This window comes from Ranitomeya imitator, chromosome 1 (genome assembly GCF_032444005.1).
Source record: "Ranitomeya imitator isolate aRanImi1 chromosome 1, aRanImi1.pri, whole genome shotgun sequence".
In the NCBI taxonomy this organism is placed as follows: domain Eukaryota; kingdom Metazoa; phylum Chordata; class Amphibia; order Anura; family Dendrobatidae; genus Ranitomeya; species Ranitomeya imitator.
This window is the reverse complement of record NC_091282.1, coordinates 1,217,446,567-1,217,470,831: the sequence shown is the minus strand read 5'-3', so window position 1 is coordinate 1,217,470,831 and position 24,265 is coordinate 1,217,446,567. Positions and strand designations below refer to the sequence as shown.

At 50.0% G+C, this 24,265-nt stretch overlaps 1 protein-coding gene across 3 annotated transcripts; it reads right to left on the bottom strand.

Moving 5' to 3' along the window:
* Window positions 1-2,501: 2,501 nt before the first annotated feature.
* Window positions 2,502-20,094, bottom strand: LOC138657322 (probable N-acetyltransferase camello). 3 transcript variants are annotated; one of them, XM_069745040.1, is made up of 2 exons: window positions 19,897-20,094; window positions 2,502-3,343 (listed from the first exon to the last, which is right to left on the bottom strand). In XM_069745040.1, the coding sequence occupies exons 1-2, from the start codon at window positions 19,942-19,944 to the stop codon at window positions 2,672-2,674; spliced, it is 720 nt and encodes a 239-aa protein (XP_069601141.1). In that variant the 5' UTR covers window positions 19,945-20,094; the 3' UTR covers window positions 2,502-2,671. The 3 variants fall into 3 exon arrangements, with proteins under 3 accessions (XP_069601141.1, XP_069601140.1, XP_069601143.1); XM_069745039.1 differs by having other exon boundaries at window positions 19,855-20,062; XM_069745042.1 differs by having other exon boundaries at window positions 19,774-19,908.
* Between the last annotated feature and the right edge of the window lie 4,171 nt (window positions 20,095-24,265).

The window sequence follows — 24,265 nt, the reverse complement described above, 5'->3', positions numbered from 1 at the left end:
CACTCTGCGTGGTCTTTTTGTAGGGTTTTGTGCTGACCGCAAAGATACCTTTCCTATCCTCAGTCTGTTTAGTAAGTCTGGCCTCCCTTTGCTGAAACCTGTTTCATTTCTGTGTTTGTGACTTTCATCTTAACTCACAGTCAATATATGTGGGGGGCTGCCTTTTCCTTTGGGGAATTTCTCTGAGGCAAGGTAGGCTTTATTTTCTATCTCTAGGGCTAGTTAGCTCTTAGGTATGCTCGACGGCTATTTCTAGTTGTGTGATAGGATTAGGGGTTGCGGTCAGCAGAGCTCCCACTTCCCAGAGCTTGTCCTGTGTGAGTTTAACCATCAGGTCGTTCCGGGTGCTCCTAACCACCAGGTCATAACAGATACCCTCAAATGAAAGCTGAAAGTCTGAACTTCAACTGCATCTGAATTGTTTTGTTTAAAATTCATTGGGGGTAATGTCTATAACGAAAATTAGAAAAATGTCTCTGTCCAAATATATATGGACCTAACTGTATATTTGTATTTTAAGTTAATTATTTGTTTGAGTATCACATTACTTTCTGTGGGCGACAAAACTTTTGTCTTGCCAAAATCTGACCATTCTGTGTCCATTAACTGATCAATATTTCTGCATTGATGCCGATTTATTTTCTTAACCTAAACTACATATCAGAGGGTTTCAGCTTTCAAAAGAATAATTTATACAACCAATGGATGAATTTAACGTCAGGTTATAAGGTTTCATTTACATAACATGGATTAGAGACATAACTTGTGTCAGGGAGTGTATAGGGTTTTCTTCGTCTCTCGGCATTTCATTTTCCACAGTGAATCCAGTGGAGAAGGTGTATTGTAATGTATGGATCTCTCTGCAGCATTTGATACTGTGGATCATCAGCTCCTCCTCACTATGCTCCGCTCCATCGGCCTCAAGGACACCGTTCTCTCCTGGTTCTCCTCCTATCTCTCTGACCGATCCTTCACTGTATGTTTCGCTGGTTCCTCCTCCTCTCACCTTCCCCTTACTGTTGGGGTTCCTCAAGGATCAGTCCTAGGCCCCCTCCTCTTCTCTTTGTATACTGCCCCTATTGGACAAACAATCAGTAGATTTGGCTTCCAGTACCATCTCTATGCTGACGACACCCAACTATACACTTCTTCTCCTGATCTCACGCCTGCCTTATTAGAAAACACCAGTGATTGTCTTACCGCTGTCTCTAGCATCATGTCCTCCCTCTATCTGAAACTAAACCTGTCAAAAACTGAACTCCTCGTGTTTTCTCCCTCTACTAACCTACCTTTGCCTGACATTGCCATCTCCGTTTGCGGTTCCACCATTACTCCAAAGCAACATGCCCGCTGCCTTGGGGTCATCCTTGATTCTGACCTTTCATTCACCCCCCACATCCGATCACTGGCTCGCTCTTCTTACCTGCATCTCAAAAACATTTCTAGAATTCGCCCTTTTCTTACTTTCGACTCTGCAAAAACTCTTACTGTTTCACTTATTCATTCTCGTCTGGACTATTGTAACTCTCTACTAATCGGCCTCCCTCTTACCAAACTCTCCCCGCTCCAATCTGTCCTGAATGCTGCTGCCAGGATCATATTCCTCACCAACCGTTACACCGATGCCTCTACCTTGTGCCAGTCATTACACTGGTTACCCATCCACTCAAGAATCCAGTACAAAACTACTACCCTCATCCACAAAGCACTCCATGGCTCAGCACCACCCTACATCTCCTCTCTGGTCTCAGTCTACCACCCTACCCGTGCCCTCCGCTCCGCTGATGACCTCAGGTTAGCATCCTCAATAATCAGAACCTCCCACTCCCGTCTCCAAGACTTTACACGTGCTGCGCCGATTCTTTGGAATGCACTACCTAGGATAATACGATTAATCCCCAATCCCCACAGTTTTAAGCGTGCCCTAAAAACTCATTTGTTCAGACTGGCCTACCGCCTCAATGCATTAACCTAACGATCCCTGTGTGGCCTATATTAAAAAAAATAAAAAAAAAAATAAAAATTAATTAACTGGTTCATGCAGCTTTACATGAACACCCAAGCCTTACACTATGGCTGGTCCGAATAACTATAGCAATTGTTACCATCCACCTCTCGTGTCTCCCCTTTTCCTCATAGTTTGTAAGCTTACGAGCAGGGCCCTCACTCCTCTTGATATCTGTTTTGAACTGTATTTCTGTTATGCTGTAATGTCTATTGTATGTACAAGTCCCCTCTATAATTTGTAAAGCGCTGCGGAATATGTTGGCGCTATATAAATAAAAATTATTATTATTATTATTATTATGTACACAGTGACTTCACCAGCAGAATAGTGAGTACAGCTCTGGGGGATGGGGCACAGGCTGGCTGACATTACAGCCATGTGGGCTGCAAATTTGTGAAGCCTTTAATAGTTTTGTGTAGACTCCTCAGATGCCGCTGGGATTTAATTCTGGGGGTAACTACATATCTACTTCAGATCATTCACCAGCCGCAAATTAATTCAGATTTTTTTTTTATTGATAAAAAAAAAAAAAACACAAACGGATACACATGAATCCATGTAATAATGGCTGTACAGCAGATTAGACTTGTACTGGTCACACAAGTAATGGCAGGTTCTCCACCGGCCCCTGAGTTCTGAGTGCAGCAGCGTCCAGGATCCTCATCACTTGGACTGTAGCACATCGTAGCGGTACTTGGCGATGGTGAAGTTGACCAGGTGTCCGTACACCGTGGGCAGGACGAACTCCATGGACTTTCTGAAGCCAACGCTCTCGTACATTCTCTGTGCCTCGTGCTGAATCATCAATGTATTTAGGACGACCGCCCGATAACCTTGCTGCCGTGCAAACCCGATGACCTCCCGCGACAAAGCCTTCGCGATGCCAAAGCCCCGGAAGTCCTTCCTCACAGACATTCGCTTTAGCTGCAGCTCCTCACGGATCTCGTCTGAAGGCTTTGCTGCAACAATCCCAATCACACTGTACTCAGCCTCGGCCACCCAAAAGTGGGAGCCCTGGCCCTCCATGTAGGTCTTCTGGATGTCCTGCAGGTCTTCCTTCAAACAGTGTTCGATGTATAGGCTCCAGCAGTAACCAATAATATGGCGGCCCACGGCCAACAAGAGGGTGACGGCCAAGACTGGGAAGATGAAGGACTTGGAGCTGAACAGCAGGGACAGGAACATACAAGCGATGGCAAAGAGGACCCAGGAGCGCGTCAGCACATGGACACAGACGCCGGGGACGTACTCACTCATCCCGTGAGAAAACAGATCTCGCACCGCCTCGTAGTCAGAGTCCTGGTAACTGCGGATCTTGTATTCCACCATCTCTCCCTGGAAAGAGGAGGACGAGGTCAGATATGAACGTTATACAGCCAAGAAAGGGAGCCGGGTCATCCGGCACTACATATACAGGACAGGTACAGGGAAGGAAGCCTGGTCATCCGTCACTACATATACAGAGCAGATACAGGGAAGGAAGCCGGGTCATCCGTCACTACATATACAGGACAGGTACAGGGAAGGAAGCCGGGTCATCCGTCACTACATATACAGAGCAGGTACAGGGAAGGAAGCCGGGTCATCCGTCACTACATATACAGGGCAGATACAGGGAAGGAAGCCGTGTCATCCATCACTACATATACAGGGCAGATACAGGGAAGGAAGCCGGGTCATCCGTCACTACATATACAGGGCAGATACAGGGAAGGAAGCCGGGTCATCCGTCACTACATATACAGGGCAGATACAGGGAAGGAAGCCGGGTCATCCGTCACTACATATACAGAGCAGATACAGGGAAGGAAGCCGTGTCATCCGTCACTACATATACAGAGCAGATACAGGGAAGGAAGCCGGGTCATCCGTCACTACATATACAGGGCAGATACAGGGAAGGAAGCCGGGTCATCCGTCACTACATATACAGAGCAGATACAGGGAAGGAAGCCGGGTCATCCGTCACTACATATACAGGGCAGGTACAGGGAAGGAAGGCGGGTCATCCGTCACTACATATACAGAGCAGATACAGGAAAGGAAGCCGGGTCATCCGTCACTACATATACAGAGCAGATACAGGGAAGGAAGGCGGGTCATCCGTCACTACATATACAGAGCAGATACAGGGAAGGAAGCCGGGTCATCCGTCACTACATATACAGGGCAGATACAGGGAAGGAAGCCGGGTCATCCGTCACTACATATACAGAGCAGATACAGGAAAGGAAGCCGGGTCATCCGTCACTACATATACAGAGCAGATACAGGGAAGGAAGCCGGGTCATCCGTCACTACATATACAGAGCAGATACAGGGAAGGAAGCCGGGTCATCCGTCACTACATATACAGAGCAGATACAGGGAAGGAAGCCGGGTCATCCGTCACTACATATACAGAGCAGATACAGGGAAGGAAGCCGGGTCATCCGTCACTACATATACAGAGCAGATACAGGGAAGGAAGCCGGGTCATCCGTCACTACATATACAGGGCAGATACAGAGAAGGAAGCCGGGTCATCCGTCACTACATATACAGGGCAGATACAGGGAAGGAAGCCGGGTCATCCGTCACTACATATACAGGGCACAGGGTGGATAAAAATCAATGTTTAAAAAAAAAAAAAAAAAAAAAAAAAGATTTTTTTTATTTAAATCGGATTTTTTTCAATAAACTGCTTTTTGAGGAAAATATTTTACCATCCAAAGGTTCTTCCATCATGAGATAAAGCTGAGTTGTTTAACTCAGTAGAATAAAGGCTGTATATGTGTAACATTCACAATGCCATGCTCTTCCAGAGGTTTCTGTAGAATTAGTGGGCAGTTTCTCTCCTATATTATCACAGACGCTCGCTTTACTTACGCAGTTTTCAAAACTGAATTTGACTCCGCAGAGGTCCCAGCCTCTTCTTCACGGCAAAAAATGTTACAACACGAACAGAGTTGAGAAAAAGACCTTAATCCTATTGTTCTACAAACCTATGAATACAGAATCAACCCCTTCAGTGCCAAGTCCAAGAAGTGAGACAATATGTTTCTGATTGTTTGGAGTGGAATAGATCTGCTCAACACAAGAAGAATGTGAATCTAAGTGTGAGGAGGAGGAAGGGCAAGCAGACAAGAAAATGAAAGTGAAACTATGAGCACAATACTGCAGTATAGCCACAGACAGACAAGTCTGGATCTGTTTGTGTGTACGATCTGAGGTTTATTACATTCTTTCCTTTTAATGGCAGCAGGCCGTAAAAGAGACCCAGTTTGGGAATATTTTAATGAAGCTCCTTCGCCTATCGGTAAGGCAGGCATGCGTGCAAAATGCAAACAATGCAACAAAGAGATGCAAGGCCTGGTGGCGCGAATGTGGCAACATCATGAGAAGTGCGGTGATGAAGATGACCAAAGAAACACTTCTGAACAGGCAGGATCTTCAGGTTGGTAAACATTTTTATTGAATCCTATTTCTAAAGACTGAACTGTCATGTGTGAGAAAAATTATATTTCTTATTATTACTGCATGTTACTGTCATTTGGTACAGTTATGAAGAAAAACATTCCTTTTGGGGCAGGGGCAGTGATGTGTTGTGTACAATAAGCAGAAATTGTATAAATAATAAAATAACAGCATTGACTTTTTTTGGATTCTGGAAACTATCCACCTCCAAGATCACCATCATCCTGTTCTACAGTTTCAGAGTTATCCATCCAGGATAGTGCTTCATTAGCAGCAGCAGCATCATCATCAGACACCCACAGCCACATATCACCATCACCCAAAAGGAAGAAAAAACCTTTACCTCCTGGAACCACCATAGATAGGTTTGTGATAAGAACTAGCAGATTAGAAAAAGAGTTGATTGATGAAAAAATTGCCCAGTTTATTTATGCAACGAACTCTTCTTTGCGTCTGACTGAGAACCCACATTTCATTAATATGGTTGAGTCACTGAGACCAGGATACAGTCCACCCAGCAGAGCTGATGTTGCAGGGAAACTGCTGGATCAAGTGTATGACAGAGAAATGGAGCAATGTGCAACAGTTCTGGAGGGTAAAATTGTTAACCTAAGTATTGATGGGTGGAGTAATGTCCACAATGATCCTATTGTATGTCCTTGTATAACAACAGAAGAAGGTAAAGTCTTCCTTGCACAAACAACTGATACGTCAGGAAATGCACACACAGCAGAATACTTACAAGAAGTGGCAGTAAAAGCTATAACGACATGTGAACAAAAATTCAAATGTCCAGTACGCAGTTTGGTCACTGACAATGCTGCAAACGTATCCAAGAGGAGAAGAGATTTAGAAGAGCAGGGAGGGAATACAAAGCTGCTAATAACATACGGTTGCAGTGCTCATTTGCTGCACCTCTGAGCCAAAGACTTAAGTGTTCCAGAAATAAAGGCTAATGTTGTTGAAATTGCTAAATACCGTATATACTCGAGTATAAGCCAAGATTTTCAGCCCAAATTTTTGGGCTGAAAGTGCCCCTCTCGGCTTATACTCGAGTCACGGTAGCGGTGGGGTCGGCGGGTGAGGGGGAGAGGGCGCTGGGGTATACTTACCTAGTCCCAGCGATCCTGGCACTCCCCCTGCCATCCCACGGTCTTTGGTGCTGCAGCTTCTTCCCCTCTTCAGCGGTCACATGGGACCGCTCATTAGAGAAATGAATAGGCGGCTCCACCTCCCATAGGGGTGGAGCCGCCTATTAATTTCTCTAATCAGCGGTAACGGTGACCGCTGATAGAGGAAGAAGCTGCGGCACCGAAGACCGTGGGACGGCAGGGGGAGCCGGACGCCAGGACCAGGTAAGTATGTAATATTCACCTGTCCGCGTTCCGGGTGCCACTCCGCTCTGACTGTTCAGGTCAGAGGGCGCGATGACGCATATAGTGTGCGCGCCGCCCTCTGCCTGATCAGTCAGAGCTGGGAGACGCCGGGACCGGACGCTGGGAGCTGCAAGCAAGAGAGGTGAGTATGGCTTTTTTTTTTTTTTTTTTTTTTTTTATTGCAGCAGCAGCAGCGGCACAGATTTATACCGAGCATCTATGGGGCAGTATGAACGGCGCAGAGCACTATATGGGGCAGATATGGGGCAATATGAACAGTGCAGAGCACTATATGGGGCAGATATGGGGCAATATGAACAGTGCAGAGCACTATATGGGGCAGATATGGGGCAATATGAACAGTGCAGAGCACTATATGGGGCAGATATGGGGCAATATGAACAGTGCAGAGCACTATATGGGGCAGATATGGGGCAATATGAACAGTGCAGAGCACTATATGGTACAGCTATGGGGCAATATGAACAGTGCAGAGCACTACATGGGGCAGATACGGGGCAATATGAACGGTGCAGAGCACTATATGGCAAATATGGGGCAATACGAACGGTGCAGACCACTATATGGGGCAGATATGGGGCAATATGAACGGTGCAGAGCACTATATGGGGCAGATATGGGGCAATATGAACAGTGCAGAGCACTATATGGGGCAGATATGGGGCAATATGAACGGTGCAGAGCACTATATGGGGCAGATATGGGGCAATATGAACGGTGCAGAGCACTATATGGGGCAGATATGGGGCAATATGAACGGTGCAGAGCACTATATGGGGCAGATATGGGGCAATATGAACGGTGCAGAGCACTATATGGGGCAGATATGGGGCAATATGAACGGTGCAGAGCACTATATGGGGCAGATATGGGGCAATATGAACAGTGCAGAGCACTATATGGGGCAGATATGGGGCAATATGAACAGTGCAGAGCACTATATGGCAGAGCTATGGGGAAATAAGAACGGTGCAGAGCACTATATGGCACAGCTATCTATAATATAACGCTGGGAGCGTCACTCTGTCCGAAGCCTTTATAGACTGCGCAGGCGCAAGCGCCGGCGCAGTCTGGGCCTCACAGAGTGACGCTCCCGGGAGATCGCGGTGTGCGTTCACACTGAACGCACACCGCGATCTCCAACAGAGAAGCAGGGACCGCCAGGAGGGTGAGTATCGGCCATATTCACCTGTCCTGCGTTCCATCGCTGAGCGCCGCCATCTTCCCGGTCTTCGGCCTTCAGTTCAGAGGGCGCGATGACGCGCTTAATGCGCGCCGGCGCCGCCCTCTGACTGAACAGTCACAGCCAGGAGACCGGGAAGATGGCGGCGCTCAGCGATGGAACGCAGGACAGGTGAATATAGTAAGTGCTGGGGGGCCTGAGCTAGCGGCGATACCGGCACCTGACCCCCACAGCGCGCCGATGTCCCCGCCTGCTCAGGCCCCCGGATGGGTGCAGCACATACCAGGATGGGGACGCAGCACATACCAGGATGGGGACGCAGGATGGGTGCAGCACATGACAGGATGGGGACGCAGGATGGGAGCAGCGCATCACAGGATGGGGACGCAGGATGGGGACGCAGCACATACCAGGATGGGGATGCAGGATGGGTGCAGCGCATGACAGGATGGGGACGCAGGATGGAGCAGCACATACAAGGATGGAGACCATATACCAATATAAATGCTCGCCACCCGGGCGTAGAACGGGTTCAATAGCTAGTGGGGAAATAATGATCTATTTTTATTTTTGAAATTCACCGGTAAATGCTGCATTTCCACCCTAGGCTTATACTCGAGTCAATAAGTTTTCCCAGTTTTTTGTGGCAAAATTAGGGGGGGTCGGCTTATACTCGAGTATATACAGTACTTCCGTAATAATCATTTTGCTGCAGCAGCAGCTCTGAAAATAATGGGTGGAACCAAGCTAACGCTCCCACAAGATGTTAGATGGAACTCTGTGGTGGACTGTTTTGAGCAGTATATCAAAAACTGGCCTATTCTGATGACACTTTGTGAAGAAAATCGAGATAAAATAGATGGCACTGTCACGGCCAAAATCCTCAACATTGGGCTTAAGAGAAATGTTGAACATATGCTGAGCTTCCTGAAACCCATCTCTCAAGCTTTAAACAAAATACAGAAAAATAGCTGTTTTATTGCGGATGCTGTTGAAATTTGGAAGGAACTGAGAGAACACTTAAAAACAGAACTACACATGGACAGAATTAAATTACAAGCAGTAAACAAACGAATGGGACAAGCACTGACTCCAGCTCATTTTTTGGCAAATATTGTCAATATCCAATACCAGGGTCAAAACCTAAGTGCTGAGGAAGAGGAGTTAGCTATGACATGGGTACCCAGCAATCATCCATCTTTAATGCCAACTATAAAACTTCAGAGCTAAGGGGGAACCATTCAAGAAATATATGTTTGCTGAAGATATTTTAAGGAAGGTCACACCAGTAAACTGGTGGAAGTCACTTAAGCGCTTGGATTTAGAGACTGTTCAAGTAATGATTTCACTTTTAACAGCAGTAGCTTCTTCTGCAGGCGTTAAAAGAATATTCTCTTCCTTTGGACTCATTCATTCTAAATTGAGAAATCAGTTGGGACCCAATAAAGCAGGAAAGCTTGTTTATCTTTTCCAGATTATGAATAGGAACAAAGAAGAAGATGATGATGAAGATGACGACAAGTGAGCTACAGAGGACAGCAGGGACAGTAGTATTTAAGTATTTCATGTGTCGGCTGGGCTGACAGTCTAAGTTTCTTATAATATATATATATATTTTGTTTAGCCAAATTAGTTAACAAACATGGATGTTTGTTTAACCCCTTAGTGACAGAGCCAATTTGGTACTTAATGACCGAGCCAATTTTTGCAATTCTGACCACTGTCACTTTATGAGGTTATAACTCTGGAACGCTTCAACGGATCCCGCTGATTCTGAGATTGTTTTTTCGTGACATATTGTACTTCATGTTAGTGGTAACATTTCTTCGATATTACTTGCGATTATTTATGAAAAAAACGGAAATATGGCGAAAATTTTTAAAATTTTGCAATTTTCAAACTTTGTATTTTTATGCCCTTAAATCAGAGAGATATGTCACGAAAAATAGTTAATAAATAACATTTCCCACATGTCTACTTTACATCAGCACAATTTTGGAAACAAAATTTTTTTTTGTTAGGGAGTTATAAGGGTTAAAAGTTGACCAGCAATTTCTCATTTTTACAACACCATTTTTTTTTAGGGACCACATCACATTTGAAGTCATTTTGAGGGGTCTATATGATAGAAAATAATGAAGTGTGACACCATTCTAAAAACTACACCCCTCAAGGTTCTCAAAACCACATTCAAGAAGTTTATTAACCCTTTACGTGCTTCACAGGAACTGAAACAATGTGGAAGGAAAAAATGAACATTTAACTTTTTTTTGCAAACATCTTAATTCAGAACCATTTTTTTTATTTTCACAAGTGTAAAAACAGAAATGTAACCATAAATTTTGTTATGCAATTTCTCCTGAATACGTCGATACCCCATATGTGGGGGTAAACCACTGTTTGGGCGCACCGCAGAGCTTGGAAGTGAAGGAGCGCCGTTTTACTTTTTCAATGTAGAATTGGCTGGAATTGAGATTGGACGCCATGTCACGTTTGGAGAGCCCCTGATGTGCCTAAACAGTGGAAACCCCCCACAAGTGACACCATTTTGGAAACTAGACCCCCCATGGAACTTATCTAGATGTGTGGTGAGAACCTTGAATGCCCAAGTGCTTCACAGAAGTTTATAATGCAGAGCCGTGAAAATAAAAAATATTTTTTTTTTCACAAAAAAGATTTTGTAGCCCCCAAGTTTTTATTTTCACAAGGGTAACAAGAGAAATTGGACCCCAGAAGTTGTTGTCCAATTTATCCCGAGTACGCTGATGCCCCATATGTGGGGGTAACCCACTGTTTGGGCGCACGGCAGAGCTCAGAAGGGAGGGAGCACCATTTGACTTTTTGAGCGCAAAATTGGCTGTCGTGTTTGGAGACCCCCTGATGTACCTAAACAGTGGAAACCCCCCAATTCTAGCTCCAACCCCTAACCCTAATCCCAACCTGATCCATAATCCTAATCACTAACCCTAACCATAATCACAACCCTTACCCCAAAACAACCCTAATGTCAACCCTAACCATAACCCTAATCAAAACCCTAAATCCAACACACCCCTAATCCTAATCTCAACCCTAACCTCAAACCTAACCCTAATCCCAATACACCCCTAATCACAACCCTAACCTTAACCCTAATCCCAAACCTAACCCTAATCCCAGCTCTAACCCTAACTTTAGCCCCAACCCTAGCCCTAACTTTAGCCCCAACCCTAACCCTAGCCCTAAGGCTACTTTCACACTTGCGTTGTTTGGCATTCCGTCGCAATCCGTCGTTTTGGACAAGAAACGGATCCTGCAAATGTGCCCGCAAGATGCGTTTTTTGCCCATAGTATTGCCGACGGATCGTGACGGATGGCCACAAGTCGCGTCCGTCGTGCACTGGATCAGTTGTGTTTTGGCGGAGCGTCGGCACAAAAAAACGTTCAATGAAACGTTTTTTTGTACGTCGCATCCGCCATTTCTGACCGCGCATGCGTGGCCGTAACTCCGCCCCCTCCTCCCCAGGACATAGATTGGGCAGCGGATGCGTTGAAAAACTACAGCTGCTGCCCACGTTGTGCACAATTTTCACAACGTGCGTCGGTATGTCGGGCCGACGCATTGCGACGGCCCCGTACCGACGTAAGTGTGAAAGAAGCCTAACCCTAAATTTAGCCCCAACCCTAACCCTAAATTTAGCCCCAACCCTAACCCTAAATTTAGCCCCAACCCTAGCCCTAACCCTACCCCTACCCCTAACCTAACCCTACCCCTAACCTAACCCTACCCCTAACCCTACCCCTAACCCTAACCCTAGCCGTAAACCTACCCCTACCCCTAACCCTACCCCTACCCTAGCCCTAACCCTAACCCTACCCCTACCCTACCCCTAACCCTAATTTTAGCCCTAACCGCTGTTCTCCTGCCGGCCGGCAGATGGAGACAGATGGCGGGCGCACTGGGCATGCGTCCGCCATGTTCTTCTGCCGGCGGCCAGGAGGAGCAGCAAGAGGATCCAGGGACCTAGGTGAGTATGCTAGGGTCCCCGAATCCCCCTATTTCTCTGTCCTCTGATGTGCGATCACATCAGAGGACAGAGAATTACACTTTACTTTTTTTTTTTTTTTTTTGCGGTCGCCGGTAAACAGTTAATTACCGGCGATAGCAAAACAGGGGTCGCTAAAACCGACCCCCGATCATGCTCTTTGGGGTCTCGGCTACCCCAGGCAGCCGAGACCCCAAAGATTCTCCCGGTGCCGGCCGGCGGGCGCACTGCGCATGCGCCCACCATTTTGAAGATGGCGGCGCCCACCGGGAGACACGAGGAGCATCGGGGGAGCTAGGTGAGTATTGGGGGGCCACCTGGGACCCCTTTTCTCTGTCCTCCGATGTGCGATCACATCGGAGGACAGAGAAATTAAAAAGAGATCGCTTTTTTTTTTTTTTTTTTTTTTGCGATCGCCGGTAAACGGTTAATTACCGGCGATCGCAAATGCGGGGTGGGTTAAAAACCCCCCGAATCATGTTCTCTGGGGTCTCGGCTACCCCCGGCAGCCGAGACCCCGGAGAAAATCGGCCTGTGGGGGGCGCTATACACTTTTTCCACAGCGCCGTTAATTAACGGCGCTGTGGTTTAAGTACCCTTAGCGGCCGCCGTTAAAAGGCGTATCGGCGGTCGCTAAGGGGTTAAGCAAATAACTTATGCTGTAATGTTGTTATTGTTTCAGCTGAATAAATCTATTTAAATTGTTATTAAGGTCAGGATTATTTTTCTCCTTCCTAAGTACAACAGAACAGTGGTGTCCAAATATGAATGATTAACCCATTAAACTGGGGAGAAAAAAGTAATATAAAAAGTGATTCTAAAAATCTTCATCTACTTGCATGTTAAAGTAGCAAGAACTAGTTTAGGTAGAAACTTTGAATTAAATCACTGATTTAAATAAAGCCTTACTGACTAGTAATTTAAATCAGTTAGATTTAAATCAAATCCACCCTGTCCATCACTACATATACAGAGCAGATACAGGGAAGGAAGCCGGGTCATCCGTCACTACATATACAGGGCAGATACAGGGAAGGAAGCCGGGTCATCCGTCACTACATATACAGAGCAGATACAGGGAAGGAAGCCGGGTCATCCGTCACTACATATACAGAGCAGATACAGGGAAGGAGGCCGGGTCATCCGTCACTACATATACAGAGCAGATACAGGGAAGGAAGGCGGGTCATCCGTCACTACATATACAGAGCAGATACAGGGAAGGAAGCCGTGTCATCCGTCACTACATATACAGAGCAGATACAGGGAAGGAAGCCGGGTCATCCGTCACTACATATACAGGGCAGATACAGGGAAGGAAGCCGGGTCATCCGTCACTACATATACAGAGCAGGTACAGGGAAGGAAGCCGGGTCATCCGTCACTACATATACAGGGCAGATACAGGGAAGGAAGCCGTGTCATCCGTCACTACATATACAGAGCAGGTACAGGGAAGGAAGCCGGGTCATCCGTCACTACATATACAGAGCAGATACAGGGAAGGAAGGCGGGTCATCCGTCACTACATATACAGGGCAGATACAGGGAAGGAAGCCGGGTCATCCGTCACTACATATACAGAGCAGGTACAGGGAAGGAAGCCGGGTCATCCGTCACTACATATACAGAGCAGATACAGGGAAGGAAGCCGGGTCATCCGTCACTACATATACAGGGCAGATACAGGGAAGGAAGGCGGGTCATCCGTCACTACATATACAGGGCAGATACAGGGAAGGAAGGCGGGTCATCCGTCACTACATATACAGGGCAGATACAGGGAAGGAGGCCGGGTCATCCGTCACTACATATACAGGGCAGATACAGGGAAGGAAGCCGGGTCATCCGTCACTACATATACAGAGCAGATACAGGGAAGGAAGCCGTGTCATCCGTCACTACATATACAGGGCAGATACAGGGAAGGAAGCCGGGTCATCCGTCACTACATATACAGGGCAGATACAGGGAAGGAAGGCGGGTCATCCGTCACTACATATACAGGGCAGATACAGGGAAGGAGGCCGTGTCATCCGTCACTACATATACAGGGCAGATACAGGGAAGGAAGCCGGGTCATCCATCACTACATATACAGAGCAGGTACAGGGAAGGAAGGCGGGTCATCCGTCACTACATATACAGGGCAGATACAGGGAAGGAAGCCGGGTCATCCGTCACTACATATACAGAGCAGATACAGGGAAGGAAGCCGGGTCATCCGTCACTACATATACAGAGCAGGTACAGGGAAGGAAGGCGGGTCATCCGTCACTACATATACAGGGCAGATACAGGGAAGGAAGCCGGGTCATCCGTCACTACATATACAGAGCAGATACAGGGAAGGAAGCCGGGTCATCCGTCACTACATATACAGAGGAGATACAGGGAAGGAAGCCGGGTCATCCGTCACTACATATACAGGGCAGATACAGGGAAGGAAGCCGGGTCATCCATCACTACATATACAGGGCAGATACAGGAAAGGAAGCCGGGTCATCCGTCACTACATATACAGAGCAGATACAGGGAAGGAGGCCGGGTCATCCGTCACTACATATACAGAGCAGATACAGGGAAGGAAGCCGGGTCATCCGTCACTACATATACAGAGCAGATACAGAGAAGGAAGCCGGGTCATCCGTCACTACATATACAGAGCAGATACAGGGAAGGAAGCCGGGTCATCCGTCACTACATATACAGAGCAGATACAGGGAAGGAAGCCGGGTCATCCGTCACTACATATACAGAGCAGGTACAGGGAAGGAAGGCGGGTCATCCGTCACTACATATACAGGGCAGATACAGGGAAGGAAGCCGGGTCATCCGTCACTACATATACAGAGCAGATACAGGGAAGGAAGCCGGGTCATCCGTCACTACATATACAGAGGAGATACAGGGAAGGAAGCCGGGTCATCCGTCACTACATATACAGGGCAGATACAGGGAAGGAAGCCGGGTCATCCGTCACTACATATACAGGGCAGATACAGGAAAGGAAGCCGGGTCATCCGTCACTACATATACAGAGCAGATACAGGGAAGGAGGCCGGGTCATCCGTCACTACATATACAGAGCAGATACAGGGAAGGAAGCCGGGTCATCCGTCACTACATATACAGAGCAGATACAGGGAAGGAAGCCGGGTCATCCGTCACTACATATACAGAGCAGGTACAGGGAAGGAAGGCGGGTCATCCGTCACTACATATACAGAGCAGATACAGGGAAGGAAGCCGGGTCATCCGTCACTACATATACAGAGCAGGTACAGGGAAGGAAGGCGGGTCATCCGTCACTACATATACAGAGCAGATACAGGGAAGGAAGCCGTGTCATCCGTCACTACATATACAGGGCAGATACAGGAAAGGAAGCCGGGTCATCCGTCACTACATATACAGAGCAGATACAGGGAAGGAGGCCGGGTCATCCGTCACTACATATACAGAGCAGATACAGGGAAGGAAGCCGGGTCATCCGTCACTACATATACAGAGGAGATACAGGGAAGGAAGCCGGGTCATCCGTCACTACATATACAGGGCAGATACAGGGAAGGAAGCCGGGTCATCCGTCACTACATATACAGAGCAGATACAGGGAAGGAAGCCGGGTCATCCGTCACTACATATACAGAGCAGATACAGGGAAGGAAGCCGGGTCATCCGTCACTACATATACAGAGCAGATACAGGGAAGGAAGCCGGGTCATCCGTCACTACATATACAGAGCAGGTACAGGGAAGGAAGCCGGGTCATCCGTCACTACATATACAGAGCAGATACAGGGAAGGAAGCCGGGTCATCCGTCACTACATATACAGAGCAGATACAGGGAAGGAAGGCGGGTCATCCGTCACTACATATACAGAGCAGATACAGGGAAGGAAGGCGGGTCATCCGTCACTACATATACAGGGCAGGTACAGGGAAGGAAGCCGGGTCATCCGTCACTACATATACAGGGCAGATACAGGGAAGGAAGCCGGGTCATCCGTCACTACATATACAGAGCAGATACAGGGAAGGAAGCCGGGTCATCCGTCACTACATATACAGAGCAGGTACAGGGAAGGAAGCCGGGTCATCCGTCACTACATATACAGAGCAGATACAGGGAAGGAAGCCGGGTCATCCGTCACTACATATACAGAGCAGATACAGGGAAGGAAGCCGGGTCATCCGTCACTACATATACAGGACAGATACAGGGAAGGAAGCCGGGTCATCCGTCACTACATATACAGAGCAGGTACAGGGAAGGAAGCCGGGTCATCCGTCACTACATATACAGAGCAGATACAGGGAAGGAGGCCGGGTCATCCGTCACTACATATACAGAGCAGATACAGGGAAGGAAGCCGGGTCATCCGTCACTACATATACAGAGCAGATACAGGGAAGGAGGCCGGGTCATCCGTCACTACATATACAGAGCAGATACAGGGAAGGAGGCCGGGTCATCCGTCACTACATATACAGGGCAGATACAGGACAGGAAGCCGGGTCATCCGTCACTACATATACAGAGCAGATACAGGGAAGGAAGCCGGGTCATCCGTCACTACATATACAGGGCAGATACAGGGAAGGAAGCCGGGTCATCCGTCACTACATATACAGAGGAGATACAGGGAAGGAAGCCGGGTCATCCATCACTACATATACAGGGCAGATACAGGACAGGAAGCCGGGTCATCCGTCACTACATATACAGAGCAGATACAGGGAAGGAAGCCGGGTCATCCGTCACTACATATACAGAGCAGATACAGGGAAGGAAGCCGGGTCATCCGTCACTACATATACAGGGCAGATACAGGGAAGGAAGCCGGGTCATCCGTCACTACATATACAGAGCAGATACAGGGAAGGAAGCCGGGTCATCCATCACTACATATACAGGGCAGATACAGGGAAGGAGGCCGGGTCATCCGTCACTACATATACAGAGCAGATACAGGGAAGGAGGCCGGGTCATCCGTCACTACATATACAGAGCAGATACAGGGAAGGAAGCCGGGTCATCCGTCACTACATATACAGAGCAGATACAGGGAAGGAAGCCGGGTCATCCGTCACTACATATACAGAGGAGATACAGGGAAGGAAGCCGGGTCATCCGTCACTACATATACAGAGCAGATACAGGGAAGGAAGCCGGGTCATCCGTCACTACATATACAGGGCAGATACAGGGAAGGAAGCCGGGTCATCCGTCACTACATATACAGAGCAGATACAGGGAAGGAAGCCGGGTCATCCATCACTACATATACAGAGGAGATACAGAGAAGGAGGCCGGGTCATCCATCACTACATATACAGAGCAGATACAGGGAAGGAAGCCGGGTCATCCGTCACTACATATACAGAGCAGATACAGGGAAGGAAGCCGGGTCATCCGTCACTACATATACAGGGCAGATACAGGGAAGGAAGCCGGGTCATCCGTCACTACATATACAGGGCAGATACAGGGAAGGAAGCCGTGTCATCCGTCACTACATATACAGGGCAGATACAGGGAAGGAAGCCGGGTCATCCGTCACTACATATACAGGGCAGATACAGGGAAGGAAGCCGGGTCATCCGTCACTACATATACAGAGCAGATACAGGGAAGGAAGCCGGGTCATCCGTCACTACATATACAGGGCAGATACAGGAAAGGAAGCCGGGTCATCCGTCACTACATATACAGGGCAGATACAGGGAAGGAAGGCGGGTCATCCGTCACTACATATACAGAGCAGATACAGGGAAGGAGGCCGGGTCATCCGTCACTACATATACAGAGCAGATACAGGGAAGGAAGCCGGGTCATCCGTCACTACATATACAGAGCAGATACAGGGAAGGAAGCCGGGTCATCCGTCACTACATATACAGAGCAGGTACAGGGAAGGAAGCCGGGTCATCCGTCACTACATATACAGAGCAGATACAGGGAAGGAAGCCGGGTCATCCGTCACTACATATACAGAGCAGATACAGGGAAGGAAGCCGGGTCATCCATCACTACATATACAGAGCAGATACAGGGAAGGAAGCCGGGTCATCCGTCACTACATATACAGAGCAGATACAGAGAAGGAAGCCGTGTCATCCGTCACTACATATACAGGGAAGGAAGCCGGGTCATCCGTCACTACATATACAGAGCAGGTACAGGGAAGGAAGCCGGGTCATCCGTCACTACATATACAGAGCAGATACAGGGAAGGAAGCCGGGTCATCCGTCACTACATATACAGAGCAGATACAGGGAAGGAAGCCGGGTCATCCATCACTACATATACATATGTGCCCAGCGCACAAGGTCCACACAGCCACGTACAGACACGGAGGCCGCACACAGCCACGTACAGACACGGAGGCCGCACACAGCCACGGAGGCCGCACACAGCCACGTACAGCCACGGAGGCCGCACACAGCCACGTACAGCCACGGAGGCCGCACACAGCCACGTACAGACACGGAGGCCGCACACAGCCACGTACAGACACGGAGGCCGCACACAGCCACGTACAGACACGGAGGCCGCACACAGCCACGTACAGACACGGAGGCCGCACACAGCCACGGAGGCCGCACACAGCCACGTACAGACACGGAGGCCGCACACAGCCACGTACAGACACGGAGGCCGCACACAGCCACGTACAGACACGGAGGCCGCACACAGCCACGTACAGACACGGAGGCCGCACACAGCCACGTACAGACACGGAGGCCGCACACAGCCACGTACAGACACGGAGGCCGCACACAGCCACGTACAGACACGGAGGCCACACACAGCCACGTACAGACACGGAGGCCGCACACAGCCACAGACAGACACGGAGGCCGCACACAGCCACGTACAGACACAGAGGCCGCACACAGCCACGTACAGACACAGAGGCCACACACAGCCATGTACAGACACGGAGGCCGCACACAGCCACGGAGGCCGCACACAGCCACGGAGGCCGCACACAGCCACGGAGGCCGCACACAGCCACGGAGGCCGCACACAGCCACGTACAGACACAGAGGCCACACACAGCCATGTACAGACACGGAGGCCGCACACAGCCACAGACAGACACGGAGGCCGCACACAGCCACGTACAGACACAGAGGCCGCACACAGCCACGTACAGACACAGAGGCCGCACACAGCCACGTACAGACACGGAGGCCGCACACAGCCACGTACAGTCACGGAGGCCGCACACAGTCACGGAGGCCGCACACAGTCACGGAGGCCGCACACAGTCACGGAGGCCGCACACAGTCACGGAGGCCGCACACAGTCACGGAGGCCGCACACAGTCACGGAGGCCGCACACAGTCACGGAGGCCGCACACAGTCACGGAGGCCGCACACAGTCACGGAGGCCGCACACAGTCACGGAGGCCGCACACAGTCACGGAGGCCGCACACAGCCACATACAGACACGGAGGCCGCACACAGCCACGTACAGACACGGAGGCCGCACACAGCCACGTACAGACACGGAGGCCGCACACAGCCACGTACAGACACGGAGGCCGCACACAGCCACGTACAGACACGGAGGCCGCACACAGCCCTCAGCCTCATCCACCCTCTGTAATGGAGACTGCGCCCTCGGACCCCCCACATCAGGCTGTGACCCCAGAAATGATCTTCTGGATACTGGGGAATAAACCTACAGCCGCCTCCAGGAACTGCAGAAATCCTTCCCCGGAGAATCAGCAGAGGGATGAAAACCAATATATATGTAGACACTGTACCCGGGGGACACAATACACGGGGACACTGCGCCGTCGTCTCACCTCTCCTGGATGGGCTCCGTTACTTCCGGCGCCGTGCAGTGACGTCATCGCCGGGGTCACGTGGCTCTCAGGTGGTCTCCTCCTGCCCGGCGCTTTATGTAGCGCACAGCCATCGCTCAGCAGCACCGCGGCCGGTGTCCGGGAGCCCCCGAGGGCGTCGTCTCCCGGGACCCTCTGTACACCGGCCAGTCCCCAGTATAAAGCTGCGGCTGACAGCAGCCGATAACCGCTCCGGGAGCGCCCCCTGCTGTGGGAACAGAGCGCTGCACTCTGATGGCTCCCGGCACTTCTGTGCTGAAATGCGGTGATTGGCGGCGATACTGGGGGAGAGCAGCGCTGTGACCGGGGCGGCCACTAGGAATGTCGGGGCCCCATACTGGTGACATCTTCAGGACCCCCTGAGACTCCGCTCCAGCCTCCAGCCCTCGAACTGTCCACCGCTCTCTTGGAAAACTCCACTACTTACCAGTCACACAGGCCGGCCTCACACTCATCGTAGGGAAATACGGTCCGTTATTTACGGCCGTAATACACAGAAAAGTCCCCAAAATAGTGGTCCGTATCTCCTCCGTAGGCAGGGTGTGTCAGCGTATTCTGCGCATGGCATCCTCCGTATGTAATCCGTATGGCAGCCGTACTGAGAGGTTTTTTCGCAGGCTTGCAAAACGGACATACGATGGATCCATAGGCTCAAGCAATCGTAAAAACATATACTTGCAGCGCCCCAGAGACCTGGTCGTTGCAGTATGACGCTCTGCCACTAAGGGGAGTGATGGTACGTCTGATGGCACTAAGGAGTTCTCCTGACCAGGTATCACCAGCACACATTACACTTCACACTCCGGCCACTAGGGGGAGAAAAAGGCTTTATTTATTGGGCCAATCCTCACACTGGTAAAACTAGGGGCTGGGGAGGAAGTTAGTCAGAAGCTGACTGGGTTGGATTCAGGCAATATCCCGTGGCAGGGGGTGTTGCAGGGAGAAGACACAGGGGGATCCCTGTCAGGCGTGGGAACCTGGCAGGAGCTTAGCGACAAGGATAGAACGTTATGGAGCCGCGCCTGCACTACCTTGCGGTGGTATCCCAAGAAAGGACACGAAGCGAAGGATATTGTGGACAGTGAGAAACGAGATCAGGCACAAAGGAGAGCCAGTAGGAGTCATGCCCGGAGAACAGCAACATCCTACTGAGGCGCGTAGCCGGTGGCCGGAACACCGAGGAAGTAACTGACTCTAGGCCTTACTTCAAACTCCGCAGGACAGTTAATTATAGGTTGGCTGTCTACCTTAAATTACCTACGCAGACATAGGGGGCAACGCGTGGAGAGGGGCGTCTCTAGGGTCCTGGAAGAGCTCCGAGCCTTCCCGTCATACGGCTGCGTCCTAGCCATAACATACCTGGGGGCTGGGGGACGGAGAACTAGAAAGAACTGGAACAAATTAGAAAGAACGAGAACAGCAGTTGTGAGGACTATCCCGAATGCTCAGCAGGGTAGGACTACAACACACAGACGCTATTGGTAGGCAACGATTTTCACCTGCAAAAGGAACTCTGGATGTGCCCATCGGACCGGCCGGTCTCTGAGAGCCCTGTTAGGCTACTTTCACACCAGCATCGGAATCTCCCCGTCGCAATGCGTCGGGCAGAGATTCCAACGCTAGCGTTTAACGCACTGCACAACAGAGGCAGCGGATGCATTTCACCGGCGCATCCGCTGCCCCATTGTGAGATGCGGGGAGGTGGGGGTGGAGTTCCGGCCGCGCATGCGCGGTCGGAAAAAGCGGTCCGTCAGGAGCAAAAACGTTACATGTAGCGTTTTTTGCTCCCGACGGTCCGCCAAAGCACGACGCAGATGCGACGTGTGGCAATCCGTCGCAATGCGTCGTCAATACAAGTCTATGGAGAAAAAACGCATCCTGCAAGCACTTTTGCAGGATGCGTTTTTTCTGCAAAACGACGCATTGTGACGGATTGCAGTTAACGCTAGTGTGAAAGTAGCCTTAACCGTGCTCTGGATTGTGGATCCTGAAGTCTTCAGTAAAGAGACTGCAACCTTGTGTCCTCGTTATTGCCTGCACCTCACACCATCACCATCCACCTTACTGGGAAGCCCTGGGGACACACTTCACCTGTGGGAAGGTATACCAACCAGCTGCCATCACATCACCCCGGCGGACCCCACAGCAGCGTCGGTCACCCTGACCGAACACCACAGGTGGCGTCACGAAACCTTGACAGACTCGTATCACCTTTCATTGGACGCCCCTTAGCAGGGTCACGGACCGGGTCTAGCCACCGTGACATCCCCAGAACTGAGCCAGCAGAGGAATGGTACCGAGTAATCCGCGGCCCTGCGTCTGGGGGCGCTCCAACTTGGCGTCACGAACAGGATCGTACTTAAGCCTGAAGAATTGGGTCATGTGTGCCTTGGAACTGTGATTGAATTGTGCTTGAACCGTGATTTATTGCAAGGACTGTGTATTGCTGATTGTCGCATGATTCCCGCCAAAACCGCCGCCATTGCTGTGCCACGAGGAGCGCAGGAGAAGAAGGAGGGCGTGCCATGGGAGGAGATCGCGACAGCGGCGCCAAAAGTAACCTCTGCCCCCTCCGACTACGGCTGCAGGATGACAAGCTCAGGAATGCAGGAGCTCAAACCCCAGGAAATGGAGGAGCCTCGTGTATGTGCCACCGTAGATCAACGAGCGGAGATGACGACCAGCGGGTACCTGAGCGGCGATGCAGTGACCCAGGATCACTGCAACCCAGCGGTGCCGAACCAGGGCTTGCCGCCACAGGGGGATCCGGACTTCCTGGAGTTGCCGGAGGAGACATCAAACCACCCGACTCCAGACGTGGGGAAGGCGAGGAAATGGAAGTCGGAGCTGTGCTGGAAGATCGCACAGGGGGAGCCGTGGTCAGAGCCGCAGCGGACTCCAGCGTCCTCATCAGCGGAGCCAACCGACATCAGTGGAACCACATCAGACGCAGGTACCAAAAGCGACCCTGCCCCACCGACCGGTCCAGCTCCAGTGATAGCTCCCCGTCCCATTGATGACTGGTCTCCCGCTACTGAGATTGTAGTGGCGGCCCTTTACGCCATGAAAGGAATACTACCCCCGCTGCCGACACCTCTAGGTAAACCGATAGACGTGAGTCCCAGGGGGGTGGTCTTCGAATGGGATGCTCCCCGGTTCCAACTGGACGGGTCCCAACAGGAGGGATCTTACATCATCAGGCTCACCTAGGAGCAGTATAGACGAAGCTTGATTTCACAATGGAAAGACCAGGAACGAACGGAACAGGCTGTCCGACCAGGGGAACGGGTGCCCCTCGTCATTTGCTGCCCTGAGAGTTTGGTGAAACGGGATAGTGCTGGCCTTCCACCTGGGAAGGGGTTGTGGCTTCATACTAGAGCCAGGGCTGCTGACTGAAGTCTTTGTGACTAGCTGTAACGTAGAACCCCAGTCCCGCAGTATACCTCCTCACTGAAACTTGTACAGAGGGGATCATGTGACCTACACCCGCCACTGGAATGAGCGAGGGCGGTATGCTAAGAGAGTCAAACGCTGTGCGCTTCTGGTTGCGCCATCTACGATCACGACCGAAACTGGTGGCGGTAGTCCACTGACCCCCGACCCTGCAGGACCCAGCACTACTACCCCGGCGTGTGGTGTCCTGCTTGTGGAATCTGCCACCGGCACTGCCGTTCGTACCCAGACCACTACTGATTTGATGAAGACAGTGCTGGACGATGGCACAGAGCCAGACCTTCCCCGGTCGGGAAGTGGTCACTACCGGCTGATGTCCTGTCACCTGCTATAGAAATAAACCTCGAAAACCTGACAAATGTACATAGTTAACTGTTTCCTGCTCTTTTTCTACTTGAACCTGTCTAGGGTTAATCCTTAAAGGGGTCCCTTCATTTACCCGGGATCCCTATTGTTTTATGTTTTCTTTTGCGCAAGTTCATCATTGTTTTAAAAGACTACCGAATCATGGACAGAGAATGATTCAAAAACTGTTTTGTATATAGTTCGCACCTTATTAAAAGTGCCCTCTACTGGTTTTACACAGAAAGAAGGCTTTGTGAAGAGACTGATTGAATACAGCACAGAAGGTCTTGCTTTCAAACGGACTTGCAGACAGAGAGAATCTGCAATACCTCAAAGAGACTTGGTTCCCTCTTAAAGGGAATGTTCACATGTTGCACTTAAGTATAATGTTGCCTTAGGAAAGTTAGAATTGTAATAATGTTGAGATTTAGAAACTGTTGATAATGTTACTAGAGATTGAGGACAGGAAAAGTTGAAAGTGAACCCGTAGGGGTTAGTGAGTCCTCCTGAGAACCATAGGAAGATGGTTGGT

Excerpts from the sequence above, each read along its gene's own strand:
- LOC138657322 (XM_069745039.1), bottom strand. The coding sequence starts at position 19,944 with ATGACGTCACTGCACGGCGCCGGAAGTAACGGAGCCCATCCAGGAGAG. Across the intron at positions 3,344-19,854 it reads CCGTGTATTGTGTCCCCCGG|GGAGAGATGGTGGAATACAA; the intron begins GTACAGTGTCTA and ends TCCTCTTTCCAG.